This window comes from Megalops cyprinoides, chromosome 7 (genome assembly GCF_013368585.1).
Source record: "Megalops cyprinoides isolate fMegCyp1 chromosome 7, fMegCyp1.pri, whole genome shotgun sequence".
Taxonomy (NCBI): domain Eukaryota; kingdom Metazoa; phylum Chordata; class Actinopteri; order Elopiformes; family Megalopidae; genus Megalops; species Megalops cyprinoides.
The window spans coordinates 10,369,227-10,389,700 of NC_050589.1; the positions used below are offsets into that span (position 1 = coordinate 10,369,227).

Sequence of the window (20,474 nt, forward strand, 5' to 3'; positions counted from 1 at the left end):
TTGAGATTTTTATAGAACAGATGAAGATAGTTTGAGATGCGTTATCTACAAGTGAAGGCGTGCAACACTCAACATGGCTTCTCGACTTTTTTGTATGGTGCTCTTTAATTTGCCGTGATGCGTCACTTGACGCTCTAGCGAATCAGTTTCGAATACGTTGAGTAGGCTGATCCTGGAACACTTTCAACAAGTTGGTCAAAGTGGTTTGGCCACCTGTTTCTGATCCTGGATCAGTTAATTCAGCCAGTCTCTACCCCGAGCTGTCTCACGGAATCACCCATGCATGCCTCTCCGCGCATTTTAGAGAAAGTCCCCTTCCTTAGCAGTAATCAAAGGGGAAGTGAGTAAACGCAATAACTGTTAATAAAACAAAGTTTTCCACAGATGGCGTTATCAGCTCGTCCGAGGCGATGGTTCTTCACAGACATGTCACCATAATTCCTTGGAGTATTCAGCGCACTTCGGCCAAAAACTGGATCAAAAAACACGAATTTTTGGATTGAAAATGTCGGATTGGAATATAAGAAATGAATACGTGTACAGCTTACCTCCAGCGATTTTACATGAATTTAACAGAGTTATGGACACCTTATCCAGCACTGAGTGGGAGAGATTCGGTGAGTGCGCTAGCTGTTGTGTTAAAATTGCTAGGTTAACTTCGCATTCATTTGCTAATTAACTGGTTTAGCTAGCTATCGAGTTATTAGTGTTGAAATTTAGAAAAACATCAGTTGGTCTACTGTACTGCCCCCGAAGTAGATCGTTAGATGACGTTATCTAGTCTAATTAGTAAAAAGGACTGCAGTAACTTCTGTCAATAATCTGTGTAGGTCAAGGAAACATGAATTGTTTGGTTTGGAAATAACTTAAATTATAAGATATAAGTAACACCATCGGATTGTTCACTTTTAGGATGATGGTTGACTAGCTTTTACGGGTTTTCAGGACCCTCGGGTAACTCTCTAGATAAGATAAAATAGATTGGATTACTAATTCGTCTAAGAAGCGTTAGTTTAGGTAGACTAGCGAGCAAAGTTAGACGGCCAATTGTGTTTAACTGGATTTGCCCGGTTTTTGTCTTTTTCCCCTTGGGTCCGATGCCTTATACCTTTAGCTAGTTAGCCATTTGCCCTTGGGTGTTAATTAGCTGGTTAGCCAACTAGTTAAGTCGCTGACATTAATTTAGTTAATAACGTGTTCGCTATCCAGCTGACCAGCTAACGATGTGTCTAACGTGCTAAGTAACGCTAGCGAGTTAGCTATGGGTCCTCGCAAGGCACATCTGTGCCTACTGTACAAACATAACTCCTGTTAGACGTACTAAACCATTATATGACATTCATTTCACCAGCTGTACTAGCTTAAATTCATACTCGGTGTCTGTTTGTTGTATCTAATATAGTTAGTTACTGGCTAATTTATACTGTATACGCTTCCGAGTAAATGTAGCCGTGGCTAAAGGTTTCTCGCTACTATTCTTTAAGGCCTGGTTGACCTCAGGAAACCACGCTCTTTCTTTTATTTTCATAAGAGTCTCTGGAAAGGAAAGTTACAACAAAAAAATGTATTGAACTGTGGAATATTTAAATCTTAGTTCAGTCTGCCTGGTTGACATAATGTAAATAAAACGAAGGCGGTCAAGTAGCTACCTAGCAGGACAGGTTTTGACAAGTTGCCAGGTATTTAACAGCTGTTCTTTGCTGGCTGGTTATTGCTGCTCCGTTACAACTTTGATAGTCACAGGTTGTTTGGGGTCAATGTTTCGAGTTCTTACTTTGTTACCCAGTGAGAAGTTACGATTTGTGCGAAAACATTTAAAAAATAAATATTTCGATGTGTTACATTTTCCCCACAAGTCGTAAGTTATCACTTCGTAACAAAATAAGAACTCGAAACGTTGACCCCAAACATAATGCTATGTGCTATGTTCATATAAAATTTATGATGTTGTGTACATCATCTCTAACATTCATCTTTAAACATTTAAAGTTACGCATTATTTTGGAATTTTGCTAGCATCTGTTATGCACTTTGAGGTGTATTGATGAACTGGTAGCCTGTTACTCCCATTCGTATCGTATCATTCTGGGTTCCGATGGCACAGATTGCAACAGGATGAATGAAGCGGAGGTCAATACAACTTAACTATGGAAAGTACAACATGTTAGTAGTGATGTAACTACAAATATGTCAATATGTTACTAGTTTTTATTCTGTTTAATTCAGCTGTTTATATGGGTTTCCCCTTCATATAACTACATAAAATTTACTGATGAAAGAAATCTTCTCAGGAAAATAACTTGATGGCTTGTTTGTCGCTTGTAAATTATTTTAGAAGATAAATATGTAAGATAAAGTTTAAATACTACAATGTATCAAAGCAGTAAATTATGACTATTATAAGATTGTGGTGCATTGTGGGGACAGTCGAGTTCCCAGAAAAGTTTTTATTCCGACTGTTAGACTAATCTGTTAGATTAGACTTTAATGTAGCCTATGTAAAAAAGTGTAGTTTGTCCCAGCTATATGCCATATTACAAATACCACACTTCCGCAATAATTCCACAAAAAGGCATTTGTTAATCTTGTTGTCCTTTCCCATAGTTGTACAATGTACATCATGATAGTACAGTAGTAGTACAGTACTGCAGTATGCTTTCAAGTTGTTGTTTGTAGCTGGAAAATACTTTTAAAGTTAAGGAAACATGATACTTGAACTGATCACCGTCAGCCTGAGTTAGGCCACTCCCAAGACACAGACCGCTTTAGTTGATTTTCACTGTGATGAAAGGTCATACAGTGTTTGTAATAGTCTCCGTTATCAGCTGTACCAAAGATGTGATCCACAATTCCCAGTTACCACTGGAAACTGCACAGTGCGCTTTGTATTAATTTCATAAGGTTGCTGGAGAGAAAAGGTACAATAAAAAAAGTGTACTGAATTGTAGAATATTTAAATCTTAGTTACAGTCCAAAAGTATACTTCTGACCTAATACATCGCTTATTTATTCATGTATTTATTTGCTTTTTTTTTTTTAAAGAGAAGTCAGGTTGACCATCTTGGTAGTCTCTCCTCTGGACAGTGAGACATTTCATGTAGGCCTCAAGAAATCCAAATTCTTCATACATAACCGATGTACAGGAGCACTCTGGGCTTGTGCACTGTAGATCAATTGATTAAGGCTGAAGAGTTGCTGTAGATGTTGGCGGTCTGATTAGCATGCAGGCCATCTTCATACTTTGCCTGGTGAAAAGCAGTTGGCTAGTGTGCTTGTCTGCCTTTTATTCTTTGATGCCATTGTGTCTGATTTTAATTAGACTGTTGCGACTCTGTGTTTGTGTGTGTGTGTGTAACCCCTTGTAGGCCTGTATGCAATCAATCGTATATGTGAATTCTTTCATTGCAGCAGCCTGCTGCTTGCATGCTTGCATTGTATTTGATATGATCCATTGGGCATTGCGCTCTACAACCTCACTCATGGTTGACTTCTATAGCGTCACAAGTTTGTGCAGCTTTGGCTGTGCTGTTGTGTTTTTTCATTTGTGGTGCACTTGTACCATCAAGCACTAAATTCCTTCAGCTCTGATCAGTAGCTGGCGTGCCCACCTGAGAAAGAAGAATCCGGAACAGGGCATGTCTTTACCCTCCCACCCCTCTGGTTATACACACTCACATATGCACACACGTGCACACTCACACACGTGAACACACACACACACGTTTTAGCTCATTAGTTCATTCATCCCGAGTCGCTCTTGGGTCTGTCTGCGCATGCCAGTCTGACTCACCGTGTTGATCTCAACACTCTCGTCTGGCCAGCTGATGGTTTTCTCACACCATCTGTCTGTCTCTCTCTGTCTGTCCACATTACTGTGAATTCCTTATCGCGGCTCCAAGCTGCACCATATGCAGGCCTGGGCTCGGCACGAACGGGGAGAAATGCATCTTATGATGATGCAGGCGATCCATGCCGTGTTGAAATGGACTTCTGTAGTCGCATTCCCGGGGACTGGTTGAATGAAACCATTGGAATAACTTGAGCCGGAGGGTGGTATTGTGGCATAGTGCAAAGGAGCAGGGCTCATAACCGGAAGGTTGCTGGTTTGATTCCCCTGCCATTGTACCCCTGGGCAGGGTACTTAACCCAAAAAATGGCATTTAATACACAGCTGTATAAATAGATGACACGTAAAAAAATATAACCTATGCAAGTTGCTCTGGAAAAGAGCCTCTGCTAAATGACAATAATGTAGTATGTTTGCCCTGTGACGCTTTCACAGATCACACACTGATCCTCCACAGCAGATTCCACTGAGTTTGGAAAGGCTGAGAGTGTGACGGGGAGGTGGTGCAGGGTGAAAACGTCAGCCTCTCTTCACTGTGTGATGGAGCACCGTGTCGCGTGTTTTCCCCCCCCCCCAGCCTCCCGCGTGGTGAGGGACCAGAGTGAGCTGCGGCTGGCGGAGAGGAAGGAGAGGCGCACGGACTGGGTGATGAACCTGTGGGGGAATCGGAACGGGACCGTCGGGCAGCTGCTGAGCGTCCTGGAGGAGCTGCAGCTGTACAGGCCGAGAGACATCATCCTTAGCTGTGAGTCACGCCTGCACCCCGCCCCGGGACACCTCACCCCCTTCAGGGGCTACACCCCCTTCAGATGCATACATACTATATGCCAAAAAAAACACAAATACAGTTTCTGTTTTAATGTTGTTCTGTTATGAATGATGTTATTTCTGACGTAGCTGTCTGTTAAGTCAGAGGTCTGTAACAAAAATCAGTGTTTGAATTTCACAGTCATTCAGCCTTCTTGGGGCTAACAGATATTTATGCAAAATAAACACAAATATAGTTTCTGTGTCAGTGTTGTTATCAGTCTGCCTGTTAAATCAGAAATCTGTAACAAAGATCGTTGTTCTCAGTGTTATTTGGCAGGCAGGCTTTCAACCGTGTCTGTTTCACTGTTTTTGTGCAGGGGAGAGTGTTCACCGATTGCGAGAGGCGGTGAGTAATGAAATTTGACTAGAACAGAAGCGTTCTACCATAAAACAACTCACTACAGTGATCACACTTACCTGTTTGTGTTCGGTTTCAGTGCTTACTTTAAATAAAGTAGAGTGGAGTTTTATGGGAACTCACTGGTCCGGTTAAGATTGGAAATGAGTCCTTGGACTTTAAAAAGGGACTTGTATTTTTTTGTATTTTTTGTATTCTTCTTAATGTTAAAGAAAATGTCTTAAATTATGAAGTGTTCACGTAATTATCCAGAAAAACAAAATGTAAGGAAAAAAACAGCAAGAGCAAGAGTGCCTGGATCATGAAAAAAAATCTATGATTTCTTTTCTACTTTAGCTACTTATGTACTTTTTCTGACTTTTTTTTTAACTCGTCAGGTAGTTTGCTAGTTAACCTTCTCTAATGTAAAGGTCCTTTTACTTTAGTAGAATTTAGGACTGGTTTTGCCACCATTCCGTCAGACTGCCACATTCTTAGCTTTTTCCCTTCTTGTTTACAGCCTCGGCAGTGTCCCCCTGTCCAACCTCCTCAGTCTTTGTTTACCCCTCCCACTAAGCCAAGCTTGGACTGGAATCAGGACACCACGCCCCTCCAAGCCAGAGGTAGCTCGTGCTTTCTCTCTTGGACTGTCAAAGTCACCTCTTCTCTCAAATTTTCAAGAAATGTCACTCGATGACACATGGAAAGGAATGGCATTTTTTTGTCAGGTTATCATCAAGAAAGGTCACGTTCACTTAAATGAAATCCCAAAATGTATTTTGCTTGTTTTTTGAATGTAAACAGTTTGAAATAATAGTTAGATATTAATTATTGTTATGATTACATAATTAATAAGGATGGTATAACATTGCATTACATTATTGCCATTTTGCAGATGTTCTTATCCAGAATGACTTACATACATATTGGTTACAGTTTTATCCATTTATACAGCTGGATATTGACTGGGGCAGTTGTGGTTTAAATACCTTGCCCAAGGTTACAACAGCAGTGCCCCAGCAGGGAGTCAAAATGGCAGCCCTTCAGTTATGAGCCCTGCTCCATACTGCTGCACCACTGTATTGTATTGTAACATTTCACTCTTATTTGCTGCCGTTTAGCATTTGGCTGTGTTTGACAGTTGTGTGCATGTTTTTAAAGTGTCCCTGGTAGGAAGTGAGTTGATGATAATGCATTACTATCATTCTGTGCTGTTTCAGTACCCAGGCCTCTGCCAAAACCCAGTCCTCCACCACAAGGTCTGAGGACAGAGGAGAGGGCAGAAGCCCCCACACTTCCACAGGTACTACTCTCATGCATTGGTAATGGATAATGGATGGTTCAAATTAAGGCCAAGATCACAGAGTTAAAAACTGACATAATTTCTAAAGATGACAGGTAATGTGGCATTTAATTTAAAAATTGGATTTGGGGAAAAAAAATCAAAATATGAATTTGCTATCTCTGGAATTTTAAGTCTTTAAAATTTTGCAGAAAATCTATGTGCAGAAGTAAGGAAATAGGAAGTAATTATGAGACACATTTTGACTAAAGCAAAAAATAAGTTAAATGGCATGTTTTCTCATTCAGTGTTAAAGTTCAGCTGTACAGCTGGTGTGAATGTCAGTATCATCAAGACTCTTAATACAAAATTATGTGGCCACTGATTCCACTGTCAAAATGATCATGGTTAGTCTTGTTTTTTTATAATAGGAAGGGGAATAAGACCACCAACATGAGTACAGTGAGCATTAGAGAGGAGTGATTCTGTGTGTGGAAGTTTGATTTGCTTTCACAAATGTCTATTTTTATAACAAGAAATCGGTCAAGAGTCACATGTTTATACATGTATGTTAACCATGACAGAAAGGAAATAAGGGGTACCTCACTCCCTTTTTTCACATATTTTATTGGCTGCTCCTATAGTAGCCATACATAGATTAGGCGTGAAATAAATAATTGTAATATTGAAGCAATATTTGGTTTATGTTTTTCTTGATTTTTTTTTCTATAAACTATAAACTTAAATTGGTTTGCAAGAGTGTGTGACTCTCCTCGCCTTCCTTATGGTTTATTTGGAGTGCAGTCTTCCCTTATTCCCAGTACTGAATGCCACTTCAGTGTGTCGTCAGTGTGTTTTATCCTTCATTTTGGCTGTTTTGTCCCCAGTCAGCATGCCCGGCCTCTGGGATGAGTGTCCACCAGCAATCCTACGATGCCATGTGCTGGTCATTCGAGGAGGTGCAGCGCGGGACGGACAATTTCTCAGAGGCGCGGCAGATTGGGGAGGGAGGGTTTGGACAGGTGTACCGCGCCACCATGAGGAACACTGAATACGCTGTCAAGAGGCTGAAACAGGTGAGGGCGCGTAGAAAGGCCAGCGGCCACTCTCTGTCGCTGGAAAATCACCCGCCAGTTGCGGTTAAAACTGTCAGGATTGTACCTTTCCTCAGGCATCACTTCAGCCTGTTCTGAACATAAATAAATATTGCACTCCTCACCATTAAAATGCATGTCACTGCTAGAGGAGTTTTTTTTAAAGAGGTTTCTTTGTTGCAATCAAAGAGGGTCTCTCGCACTGGTTTTAGGTCAGAGCCGTGGCTGTGAGGCGGTGAAAGTGTTAGCCTCAGTGTTTTCTCAGCTTTGCATTCCAGCTCTGGTTGCCAGGTGTGGTTTGTTGTGTTGGTCTTGATGGTACTGAAAGTGATCTCGCTGTTGCACAGGACTCTCGGTTGAACTGGGCGCTGGTGAAGCAGAGCTTCAGGACGGAGGTGGAGAAGCTGTCAAAGTACGGCCCTTTTCCCTTTTTGCTGTGTTTGGGCGGAGAGGAAGATCCGTTCATCCCTTTGATGACTTGCCTTCCTCCTTTCACAAGTGCTCAGCTTCTCACTGTCTCGCTCCTACCTTCGGCCCTTTGTTCTTCTTCTTTTTGCAGCATTTGATTTCACTTTCTCTTCCCCTTCGTATTAGTCCTTCTTTCGCTTGGTATAGCTATGATGCACCCCCCCCGAACCAGAGGCTCTTAAATTTGTTCTTTTCCCCCCTAAAATTAGATCTGTCGGGGATATCTACGCAGAAAGCGTGTTCACTCTTTGTGTTTTGTATTTGAAATTTAGTCCCAACCTTTACACGGCTTGGCAAATTTAAAGGGCAGTACATAGTGTGCTAGGACTGATGCTGACAAATATTTGCAGACGTCGCAGTGGTTTTATTTGTTTTTATCTGATTCCACTTTCTCGCTGAATACTCATTCAAATAATATTTTCCACCCTCCTCAAACACGGCCCCCTGTCCTGCCTCCCTCACTGTGAGAAGCCTGTATGTCTGCATAGAAGCTCCAGCCTTGTGCTGCATTGTCCTTTGTGACTGCCTACCCTAGTGACTGCATTCTTAACTCTGCAGGTACCGACACCCGAACATTGTGGACTTTGCTGGGTATTGCGTCGGGGGCGGGGAGCACTGTCTGCTCTACGTCTTCATGCCCAACGGGTCCCTGGAGGACCGGCTTCACTGCCAGGTAAGCACACGGCCCAGCACACCTCACCCCTTTCAGGCCTGTGCCCAGTGCTGTTTCCTCTCTCACGGCAACCACAGAGATAAATCAGCAGCGATTCGATCACCCAGAAATCCTGACCTCAAAAGCCTCACTGAGACCTTATGTGGAGCGGTGCTGCTGCTTCTGTTTGACCCTGTGCCCCCCGTTTTATTTTTGATGTGCTGTTAATTCCCCGCCGCGCCCCCCCCCTTGCCTCATGCGTGTTTGTTGGTATGTGATTAAGTGCCTCTGCCCATGTGTGGTTTTTTCAGAGCAGTGCTGCCCTCTCTTGGCCGCAGCGTGTAAGTGTTCTGCTGGGGTCAGCCAGGGCCATCCAGTTCCTGCACTCCTGCTCTCCACAGCTCATCCACGGAGATGTGAAGAGGTGAGTCACCCGCCGAAGGGCGCGCAGGAGGTCAGCACCCGGCCTGGAGATCTGCTTCACCCAGCCCTGGCCTTGAGAGGGAGTTCTTTGTGTCTCTCTTGTTTTGTCAAGACCTTGAATGTTTTTCGCAAAGAACACTAGAGAGGATCTCACAGCCTGGCTGCAGAGGCACTTCAAGTGATTTGCCCAGCAGACATTAGAGCCTCTCTTTCAGCTCCAAAGAAGATCTGCTGTGGCATAGTTGAGTAAAATGATGTTCAAAGGAAATGTAGACTCTTGGCAGGGCTTTACAGTGACATATTCCTCCAGCCAGTTCATAACCCTTTAGAGGATTGCGGTGGGCTGGAGGTGAACCTCGAAAGCACAGGTCGTAAGACCGAGACCGAGGCATGCTCTGAACACATTACATAATTACATTATTTGCCTTTAGCAAACGCTCTTATCCAGAGCGACTTACATAAGTTACAGTTTATCCATTTATACAGCCGGATATTTACTGAGGCAATTGTGGGTTAAGTACCTTGCCCAATGGTACAGCAGCAGTACCCCAGTGGGGAAGTGAACTGGCGTTCAGTTACAAGTCCTGCTCCTTAAGCACTACGCTACACTGCAGCCTCACTGGGGCTCGTATGTGAACCCCTGGGACGTTAAAATGGGAACATCTTCTACCGTCTGTGGAAGGAATTTGAGGACCCAGAGAAGGATTCCAAGTTTGAATCCTGGACCTGTAGGGTGACTGCAACACTCAGCTGTACTGCAGTGCCACCCTTTGTCATATCAAACGCGCTTGTTAAATAACAGCAAAATGACTGTCTCTTCCCCGCAGCTCCAACATCCTCCTAGGGGAGTATCTGGAGCCCAAGCTGGGGGACTTTGGGCTGGCTCGCCTCTGCAACAGCACCAGCAGCAGATCGCTGGGCAAGACCTCCACCATGGCGCACACCAAGACACTACGAGGGACGCTGGCGTACCTGCCTGACGAGTACGTCCAGAAGGGAGAGCTGGGAGTGGGCATTGATACCTATAGCTTTGGAGTGGTGAGTCTACAACATGCACACACACATGTGCACGCACGCACATGCACACACACACACACGCACACATGCGCTTGTCCTCACACACACATGCATGCACACACACAATTCCTCACACATATACACACACACACACACACACACACACACACTTGATCAAAGTGTGAAGATGGCAGATCCTGGCCCTCGGGCCTGTTCTGTCAATCTATGTGAAATGGAATCTGGTTTGGTATGACCCTCTCAGATTTTGTTGAAAACTGGCTCATCCGTTGTATTTCATGCAAATTGGCTCAGGGTCTTGTGTTGTATTTTTCCTCTTTTTTCCTTTTTTTTGGCTTGTTCCCCTTTTTTACCCCTCTGGAATCGTCAGCTGTACTACATTAAGCTTGTCTCTCTGCACTACTCATACAGAGGTGCTGGACTGTGGATGCAGTCTTCCAATGCCTGTTCCTAACACTGCAAGTCCCACAGTGCACCACAACAGAGCAAATTCTGATTGGAGGATGGGTGTGGCTCCATTCAGGTCATCCGAGTGACTCTCAGGTGCCTTACATGACATTTGAGAGTGCGATAGTAGGTGGTGGAGGGGACACTAGTCCAATCCAGCCCTTCCCCCAGCAGGGCAAAGCCAATTGTGTGTCATTTTTGAGTTAAAATGAAATCATCTCTTATTGACTTATATTGTAATTTTTGAACTGTACAAGGTGCGTTGTGTCCTGATACCTTTGTGGCCTTCAAGGTTTCTTGAAATTGATGTGTATTCATACAGTGGAATTATGCAGTGACCAAAAAAGTGTTATAAAGAAATCAAAATTGTCTTAAATTTTACATTCTTCAAACAGACAAACTATTTTTTGAAATAACTTCTATCAACCATAGATAGATTAGGCGTGATAATGTTTTAATTGTCAGTAATTAACAGTTCAGTTTAAGATTGCTGTCATAGTGATATGATGATGATATGTCATAATGATTATTATAATTATAATATATATTATTATAAATATAATTATAATAATTGTTATTATCATCACCTGGAACAGCAGAAATGAAATGGTCCTTTTTAGATTGCTAGATAATGCTAGAAGTTTTTTCTGGGTGAGTGCTTGCTGTAACACAGACACAGGGAAAAGAAAAACTAACTTTTAAAAATAAAATACAAAAACATTTTCCTAGCTAGCTAAAAATAATTTAGTATCCTTGTGTGGGTAATAGAACATTGACAATAGGTATAACAATAACTATATTATTAGCTAATGTCACAGATACATTCACAGATACAGTTCTTAATCTGTGATATGGATTATGCACATTATGGCTATTATGTTGGGTAAACATACATTGTCTAACTGTGGACTGGAATTAACTTACTGAAATAACTAGGTTAAAATTTGGTTGCGCATCTGTAAATGCATTCCTATTTTAGCGTTTTTGCTCATTGGATGACTCTTGGTGGTACACAATACTTGATTGGACAATTTGCACAATTGCTGATTAGGTGTTGCGCATAACACTGCACTTCGCTTGTGTCAGTCTCAAGAGTTACTCCAGGGGGAACCGCTATTGTCAGCATATGAGAGCGTTGTGTTGAGACTACTTATTAAACAATCTAACATTAACGTATTACATTATTAAAAACGTGAACACAACCCAAACTGCCTGTTCCCTTGTGGAGGAGATCTTAAGCTGAGATTGCAGTTTGGCAAACATTATTTACTGTACATGTCCTTTTTCCCCTCAGGTTTTGCTGGAAATGCTGACTGGCAGGAGGGCCCTGGAAGTGGACAGTCAATCCAGAGCTGTTTACCTGGTAAGAGAGGCTACTCTCACACTGATCAGGTGACTGTGACACGCGTACCTGTTCCACACAGTGTGGGTGGACCTGAAGGATCACCGACTGAGCTGTTACTACCAGTAGTTTATGTGTTTCATAGCGAACCCTACATCTTAGTTGTGTGAACACAAATTGATAGCATCTGTGTGGAGTCGCTCTGAGACTCTCTGAGCCAGCCTCTTCTGTGCCCGCAGAAAGATTTGGTGAAGGAAGCGGAGGAGGAGGAGGAGGGAAGAGGGCTGGACAGCGCAGTGTGTTCCCAGCACTCCCCAGCAGCTATATGCATCTGGAAGAATCACTTGGACCCGCGCGTCGTTCCGGCCGCCACACCTGCACCCCAGGGGTCCCTTGGGCTGTCCGCCCTGGCCTGCCGTTGTCTGGATCGCAGGAAAAAGAAGAGGCCGCCTATGACGGAGGTGAATGGCCGGCCGTCCCAAACGACCTTTGATGTGCCAGCGGAAATTTTCAGTCTTGCACCACAAGGGGATTTTTTTTTAATAGTGTTTCTTAACTTTGCAAACATCTACATCAGTGTCAGTAATTTGGAATTTCTGTGTTTATTCATTGATTTGGGTTTCTGTTTGGGAAGTGAGAAATAAAAAGCTTATCCATGTAAACACAAAAATGATGTTAGAAAAGGTTGATGGACATACTGAGATTTAATGGATGTTTCATATACACATTTGCTGTCGTGGGCGATTGTGCTGGTGTGTTTATCGCTGGCGTTTCATTGTGTCTCCCAGGTGTTTGAAATCTTAGAGGACCTCCACTCGCGTCTCAAAGCCTCCAGCCTGGCCTCTCCCAGGACCGAGGAGCCCTCCATCTCCCTCAGCCAGTCGCTCCCCTCCGCCACTCCCTCTCTCCCCCTCCACTACCTGGACTCCATCACCCACGGCATGTCAAAGCTGGGACCTCAGGAGGACACGTACTGCCCTCCGAACCCTGATGACTCCCTGTCCCCCTCGGACACTCTGAGCTCGCAGGCACAGCCGTCCGGGAGCAGTTCCGGACCGTGGGGTCAGCGGTCCCCCTCCTCCCAGGTGCCCTGCGAATCGGACGACAGCCGGGGGTACTCGCAGTACCTGTCCTCCCCGCAGTCTTCCTTCAGCCACCCCAGCGAGCTCCGGTCCTCGTCTCCGTCTCTGGACAGCCTGGCCAGGGGTGGCCGGTCACCCAGTGAGCCGATGTCTGCGCCAGGTCAGGCCAGCGCTCACTCAGGTAAGAAAAAAAGAAACACTTATCCATTCAGTGGAATACGCAATTCCAGCAGCCAGAGGAATTAAATTAACTCATGTGGAAGAGAAGTTTAGTCTTTCCCCTCTCTCACATTCTCTCTCTCTCTTTCCGTTGTACCAGACATGGGCGGTGAGAGGATAGTTGTGAATGCAGTCAAACAGCGTTTAGTCCAGAAGATGGCGCTGTACAAAGAGGGCAGGATCCCTATCTCAGTTCTCCTCTCCTCTGACGGTTTGTCTTATAAGATTTTTTTTCTTTTCCAGTGGAATAATTTTAGTCTGTCTAGAACATTGCAGCAGGTAATAAATAAATATCCAGATAATAAATATATAAGTAATAAATATATAGATAATGCAATCTTATCTGCTTGAAGAGTAATCTTCTATAAAGATGGTATTATTCAGTATATATAAGTATGGATGTGAAGGTATGCATATTTGATATAATTGGAGGACTTACTAAAAACATACAAGTAAGTCCTCCAATTATATCAAATATGCATACCTTCACATCCATACCTATACCCATTTTTCACAATAAGAGCTGCAATGTATGCTCTCTCCTTACATTTAAACACTATGACTTGCACAGATCTGTACCTTCCTGTCTTGAATATTTTTTACCCTGTACTGGTGCAAAGGTGAAAAATCTCAGTTGTTACAGTCTACCAGTCTAAACTACAAGCAGAACACTAGTTATTAGAAAAGTGCTCAGATAATCCCTCAGAAGATCCAACACAGACTATTATTCTAATCCAATTGATGACCCATTGATGGCTGGGGCTAGAGCATCACTCATTTTTTTTGTTATAACTTATACTATTAGGAGTATGGCTTTCACTCATATTTCACAGCTGGAGAAGCCCCAGGATACACATAATGGGAATAGGGGATGTTTTTCTTAGTGACTCAGCTGTAGGGGTTGCATGATATCGGTTAATTAGGTGTAGCAGCAGTTACCATATATTAGAGAATGCCAATACGTGAACAGAGTTTAGTTAATTGACATGAATGACTACGAGTACAAGAATAATGCACAATACTTTTAGTAATCCACTGACTTGATTAAGAACATGTGCCATGAAGAAAGACAGAAAATATGAGCGGTCTCTCACCAATAAATTTCCATAAATGGTGTTCTACAAATAGTTTTGCTTATTGTTTATAATTGAAAAGACACGTGTGAGTGACACAGAAATTTCTGTGTCAGTCAGACAGCGATGTGGGGGTGGTGAGGGACTTTGTGCGCCCAATGTATCTAATGAGGCAGGTGTACATGTGACACAGCCAGTTTCTGTCATCACCAGAGCTATTCTGATATTTTATAAAACCTCATCCTACCACAGGCTCCAAATATTAGCCTCAATGCAGAGAAAACCATTTTTATGCCCTGGTTTACTCACTACCCTCTATGGTGAACCAGGCTGATTATCTCCAGTGTACACCCATCTCTGAAAAATCCTCTGCTGAGTTATGCTGCACTGAATCTATAGCTGTATGCTCCCGCACAGAAATTATTGAGGTTGTGAGAGTTCTAATATGAAACTTTTCAGTGATATTTGAAAAATGTATTCATTTCCACTGAGGTGTATCATTTTATATCCACTCTCCCTTTGAAGTATATCTGTTTGTATTATTATTTGTGAGATTTCATGATGATCTAATTAATGATCTCAAATATCGGTTGGGCCGATCAAGGCATTTTTAACTGATCGGGATCAGCTTTATTGAGCACTAACCTAAGCCCGATCCTTTGTTTTATGTCAGCTGTCACATAGGTGTTGTAAACGGAGAGCTCAGTTTGTGGCAGGGTGCGGCCAAAATGTCTGCAGTGTGGAAATATTTTAAATTGGAAAACGAAAGCAGTCCAACGGCCACTTGTAATGTCTGCAATGCGAGCATTTCGCGAGGCGGTGGTAACAGAGCTGAGTTCAGTAGGGGAGAGTGGGGCACAACATAACACATTTTGGTTTTTGCTAAATAATTTTTAAAATATTTAAGTTGGAATAATCATGTTTTTATACGAGCAAAATATACATCTCTGCTACAAACAAACACTTGAACTTTGTTTCTAGCATCTACCGTTCATGTACAATTCCACCGAAAAGGGAAGTACAATGTTACAACTTACCCCATGGGTGGGATTAATTGTAACAGACAGAGGGTTAGTTGTAATACTTGCTAGAAAAGTCTGATAAATTAGTGCAAGCAAAGTTAATTCAATAAAATTGTATGTTGTATGAAACAAATATTGGCCTATTTTCCAACCATACTGCATTATATATTATCTATCTATATGACAGACAGACAGATCAATCGACAGATACACACACACACACACATGTCAAATTATATATGAATACTGACATTGAATATTTTTAGTTTGTTTACTTTGTTATTTTGTAAAAAAAACATTAAGGGACAGCTTGGATGCTGGCCATTTTTTTCTTAATGCATTGCAGAGCTATTCAGTTGTCAAGCATGTACATTGGATTGATTTTAATAACTTTAATGTACTTGAAGTGTGCACTGTGCAACTGTATTACCTAGGAAGATACAAATATCGGATCGGGACTCGGTATCGGCAGATACTCAATATTAAATGACTCGGATCGGGATCGGGGGCAAAAAAACTTGATTGGGACATCCCTAGAACTAATGTGTACATTTGCAAAAAAAAAAAAAAAGAAGAATTGATCCTAACTCAACCAAATGCATTTTGGGATGCATTACCAGATCCAAAGACACAAAGTCTGTAGGGCACACTGGCTGTTGTAACACAGACCATACCAGCTGTGAGGGCTGCAGATCAAGGTCAAGCTGTGGTCCATTACGGCATGCAAACCCATACCTTTGGGCAGAAAAATATGTAAAAGTGGCAATGTGGCCAGACATTGTGGTCTTAAAATATTTTCATACCCAGCCTGGTTGAAATACAATTACATAATCAGTGTCTTTACACAAATTAATAAAAATGTGTTAAACCTTAAGTTATCCGAAAGGACAAAAGTACCAAACATCCTGGCTGTTTCTGTCCACTTACTGTGCTTCCCTGTCTCCCAGCAAAGTTGCTGTACATATATCAAATGAACATTGTGCCTTCTGGTGAGAGCCAGCTACTTGAATATTAAGTGGTTGAACGGTCATTTTCATTGGTTGTTGCAGTCACTCCCTCGTGAGCTTAGCTCTTGAAACCCGACCCGCTGTAATTGTGACTTGCAATTCGTAGGTGTTTTTGCAAGAGCAATTATTTTCACTTGTAAGCACCTGACACATGACAATATCCATTCAGTTGATGCAAGACTTCTGCAAATTTCAACATAAAAAGCATAATAATTTTATACAATCAGGTTGCAGAAATACAGAAATCTATTATTCTGACGTTTTTACTAATACATACATAATTGTATGTATTAGTATTGAATGCATTGCTGTTAAACCTACTTTCCTCATGGCTTGTGGCATACAGTTGGCAAACATTTGATGTGTTTGATTAGCCACACTGTGAGGAATAGCGCCATTCACTGGACTGGAGTGTACCTGCAACTGCAGTTTTACAGAAGTTTCCAAAGATTTATTGTGCACAAATCGTAGTTCAAGACAAGCAACACATTGATGAAAATTAGGGTACTGTTACCAAATTTCAGCAGGACACTGGTACAACACAGCTATAAATATTAATTTATATTTATTATTTATTATATGTCCAGTTTCTCACTAGTTTTCAATGTTTTATTTGGAAATGGGGGAGTATGTTTTTAGAAGTGGAGTCTTTCAAAGTTCGCACACGTTGTCAGAAAGTTTTCTGAAGTCTGGATCCACTCTTTGATTTTACTTTTCCAGAATCACCACCCAGTTTGTAGGGACTTCAGCCTATACTTGCTTATTTTACCCATTGCTCATTAATTAAAGGCAGTACTTTTTTCTGTTTCCCCTTTTCTGGTGTGGAAATAAATCTAAAATGACAATTTTATGAAGGTTTCATTTAAATGTTGAAAATGAATGCCACAGTTGTTTTTAAAACGTCCCATTAGAGGACTATAATGTTGTGTAATATATGTATGCATGTATATAGACAGATATAGTCATTTTATGCCACAGAAGTGAAAAACAAACATGAAGAGCCAATCATCATTACAATTATGAGCCCTGTTGTTATCCTCTGTAAGACAGGATCATATTCCCATCCACCTCTTCATCTCTCAAAATATCCTATTTTTCCCCATCATAGGACAAGAATTGTCTATATATAGCTATAAAATCTAAACTCTGAGAGAGCAAACAAAAAAGAATGATACTGCAGCATGGAATCAGGGGAGTAGAGGAAATGTAGCATTCTCTGATAGTCAGCAGAATAACTGAAAAGGTTATGGACAGCTTTGGACAGAAATCTATTAACTGGGTGGTTGTTATGAGCTCTGCAAAGTTAATTTAGACGTGTTTCTTTTTTCATATCAAGCTTTTTGGTTAATCTTTTTACTACAGTCAGGGTGCCATTACACCACCATGTTTAATATTTCGGCAGAAAAATAATTGGTACAGTAATTGATCTTGGCACATGGGACCAACTAATGTAAAATCAGCATAGTAAATATTACTGCTTTCCCTTGCTATGAGTGTTTATATTTCTACAGGAAATTCTGACTCAAAATACCGCAGATTCAGAATAATAATATATTTTCACTGTACATGAATGGCTTGGTGCACATGGAATTCTACGTGCAAAGTTAGTTTATGACTGCAGACTAATGTAGACCCTTTCAGTTTTTAGCCACATCACAAGTTAGGTGGATTATGAAACTGTAGTAATCTGTGATGCATTTTGTGTCCTTCTCGTAGGTGGTGATGCGTACAGTCAAAGTCGCGAACCAGAGGAGAGCGAGTTTGAGGATACTTCTGCAGAGACCAATGGGGCCAGCCAGTACAAATCCAATTAAACACACAAACACATGAAACACAAATCACAGTGTACATCTACAAGCATTCCTAAATATAGAGGCATAGATGCTCTTTGATATAAAATTACATCCTAATGACATTTTCAAAGATAAAATTATTAGGTTAAATGTTATGTAGGTATCATAGGAGAGATAAGAGAGACACACTTGCCAAGTAAAAAAGGCATTAAGTACAACAAGACTGGTGGAAAAATCTTTTCTGAGTTGCTGAAACGGTTCACAAACACAACATGAAATCAAAGTTCTCAAAACCAGATTAATGTTTACAGATAGTTGTTTTTTTTTCAAGCCTTATCAAATGAGTGGAAGTTATATTTCACGTCATGGTGTTATTTTGCATAATGTGTTGCATTGGCAAACAAATGGGGTACTTCTACACTGAAACTACTTTGACATGTCCCACACTGCATCTCTTTGTGTCATTTCATACCCACATCAATACAGATCCACACTTCTGACAGACTAACCATTAGTGTGGAGCAGCCGTTAAGAGTCTCTGCATTCCAACATGCGAGAGACTATGCAGCTATTCACTTTTTGTATAAATATTACACAGGTTGAAATTAAATTGCATTATTTATTTTACTTTGTATGTTTCTAGGGTGACTTTCATTCATTGCATTTTGTAGACAGTATTTCTGGGCTTGGGCGTATTTGGATATTTATTTCTAAAGTACACCTTTCCCTTAAACAAGCCTACCAAAGATAAATGTATCTGTTTAGCTGATTACAGTGAGGTCTACCATAATGAATAATGATTTCCTCTCACTTCAGCAATTTAGTTATGGGTGTTATGAAAGGTTACGCAATTGCTCGTTCATGGAAATCAAATGAAAACCCAGTTAAATGTTTATGCTGCCGGTCCTTTAAAGGACATTGACATGTAATTTTTCACTCCTTTTTCCAAAAACAGAGACACTGTTCATAATCAAATTTCAGCAGTCTTATTTTAGGAAACATCAATAAGAATAAAATACACAGAAAGCTGGAAGAGAAATGTCCATCAAAATCCTCCTGACCAGAGTGTCCATTCATGTTGCTGAAGCAGTTCAAGGTAAATGCTTTGCTCAAGTGCACGACAGCAGGGCCACACCTAGAGTGGAAATCTGTAACCCCCTTCTCTTACGTCCAACTCCCTGACCACAACATTCCTCTGTCTCCCTAACAGATATCAGCAATACCTTTGAGGCTGCTTAGCAGAGTGTCAGATTACATTTTAGTTGTGTGTGCATGTAATCATTTTCAAAAAAAAAAAAAAACTTTGATAATGTGGTCCTTTCTATTTTGGAGGGGGGGGGGCAGCTCTGAGGACTTATTACCGGGCTATGTGAAGGAGGAAACCTTCATAGCATGTGAACAGACTGCAACATGGAAAATCTAAAAACTGATTTGTTGGCCATTTTGAAGAAGAAAAAAAAATAACAACTGTCAGGACTAACATTTCTGAATGAACCCACATCTGTATATACCATTTACAATGTAACCAAGAAGCAATGTTTTTTCTTTTCTTTTTTTTTACTTCAGCATCTTTTAATTTATTGGAAAATGTAAGTCTGATAGCTTTACGGTTTTACAAATCAACGTATATCATCAGTTTGTAAAATACTTTTATTCGCACATGTCTGTGTCACTTTTGTAATTTGAGGCACATTAGGGTTCATTTCACAGTTAGTAATGATTGTGTTGGCACTGGTTAGCTCTGTCGTTTTCTCTTTCCTGTAAAGAGAAGGGGTGATCAAACTGAATACAAAGTAGGTACTGAGCTGTCTGGAAATCCCCATATTTTGCAAAAAAAAAAAAAAAAAGGTTACTGCCACCAGTGCACTTCAACTGAGAGACCTGCGACAAATCTCAAAGAAAAGTCAAGGTCACCAAAGCTCAGCTTTCCATTGTAATCAACAGTTTACTGTCAAAACTACATTGGCTGTATAGCTGTATCAGGGCATATTTATATTTTATTGAATTTTGTGTTTTTATGCATTTGTAATGACTGGAAATGGTCAAAATGGAAATTGGAAATGATTGGAAAATTGGAAATTCTGTCCATAAATTATTTTTGCAGGGTACTGTGTGTTGACCATAGTGATCAATGTTGAAAAATGGTTAATGTGAGTATGACCAGAATGCCAGAATAAATTTCCTGTGATTGGTACACAAGAGCTCAGCATCATAGGGGTTTCATTTTAAAGATCCTATATATTTTCAACGTGTACATCATGTCAACTATTTGTTATATTGTTGCCTTGTTATTAAAATGTCATTGCTTATTACAGCTATGAAGCCTGTAATACCTGTGACCTTTATCTTCATGTCAAAACACATTTGTTATGTAGTAGTAGTGTCAATGTTGTTTGTAGTTAGAATGGGATGTGCTTCAGAAAACACAGTGTCCTTGACAGTCACGCAAAGGTGATGGGGTTGACAGTCCTTGACAGTCACGCAAAGGTGATGGGGTTGCTTGATTAGGAAAAGGAAATTGTCCCGTGGAGTTCATGGTGA

The 20,474-nt window shown here is 41.2% G+C and overlaps 1 protein-coding gene across 1 annotated transcript; it reads left to right on the plus strand.

Moving 5' to 3' along the window:
* The first annotated feature begins 219 nt into the window (after positions 1–219).
* irak1 (interleukin-1 receptor-associated kinase 1) lies at positions 220–20,135 on the plus strand. Its single transcript, XM_036534322.1, has 15 exons — positions 220–617; positions 4,425–4,592; positions 4,975–5,003; positions 5,515–5,617; positions 6,215–6,297; positions 7,164–7,352; positions 7,718–7,782; positions 8,397–8,511; positions 8,802–8,914; positions 9,741–9,951; positions 11,690–11,758; positions 11,977–12,198; positions 12,526–13,000; positions 13,139–13,249; positions 17,857–20,135. The coding sequence occupies exons 1-15, from the start codon at positions 506–508 to the stop codon at positions 17,952–17,954; spliced, it is 2,163 nt and encodes a 720-aa protein (XP_036390215.1). The 5' UTR covers positions 220–505; the 3' UTR covers positions 17,955–20,135.
* Positions 20,136–20,474: the final 339 nt, after the last annotated feature.

Bases quoted from the DNA above. Each gene is read 5' to 3' on its own strand.
- irak1 (XM_036534322.1), top strand. From the start codon at position 506: ATGTCGGATTGGAATATAAGAAATGAATACGTGTACAGCTTACCTCCA. The intron at 5,618-6,214 runs GTAGCTCGTGCT...GTGCTGTTTCAG, and splicing joins CACGCCCCTCCAAGCCAGAG to TACCCAGGCCTCTGCCAAAA. The intron at 13,250-17,856 runs GTTTGTCTTATA...TCCTTCTCGTAG, and splicing joins AGTTCTCCTCTCCTCTGACG to GTGGTGATGCGTACAGTCAA.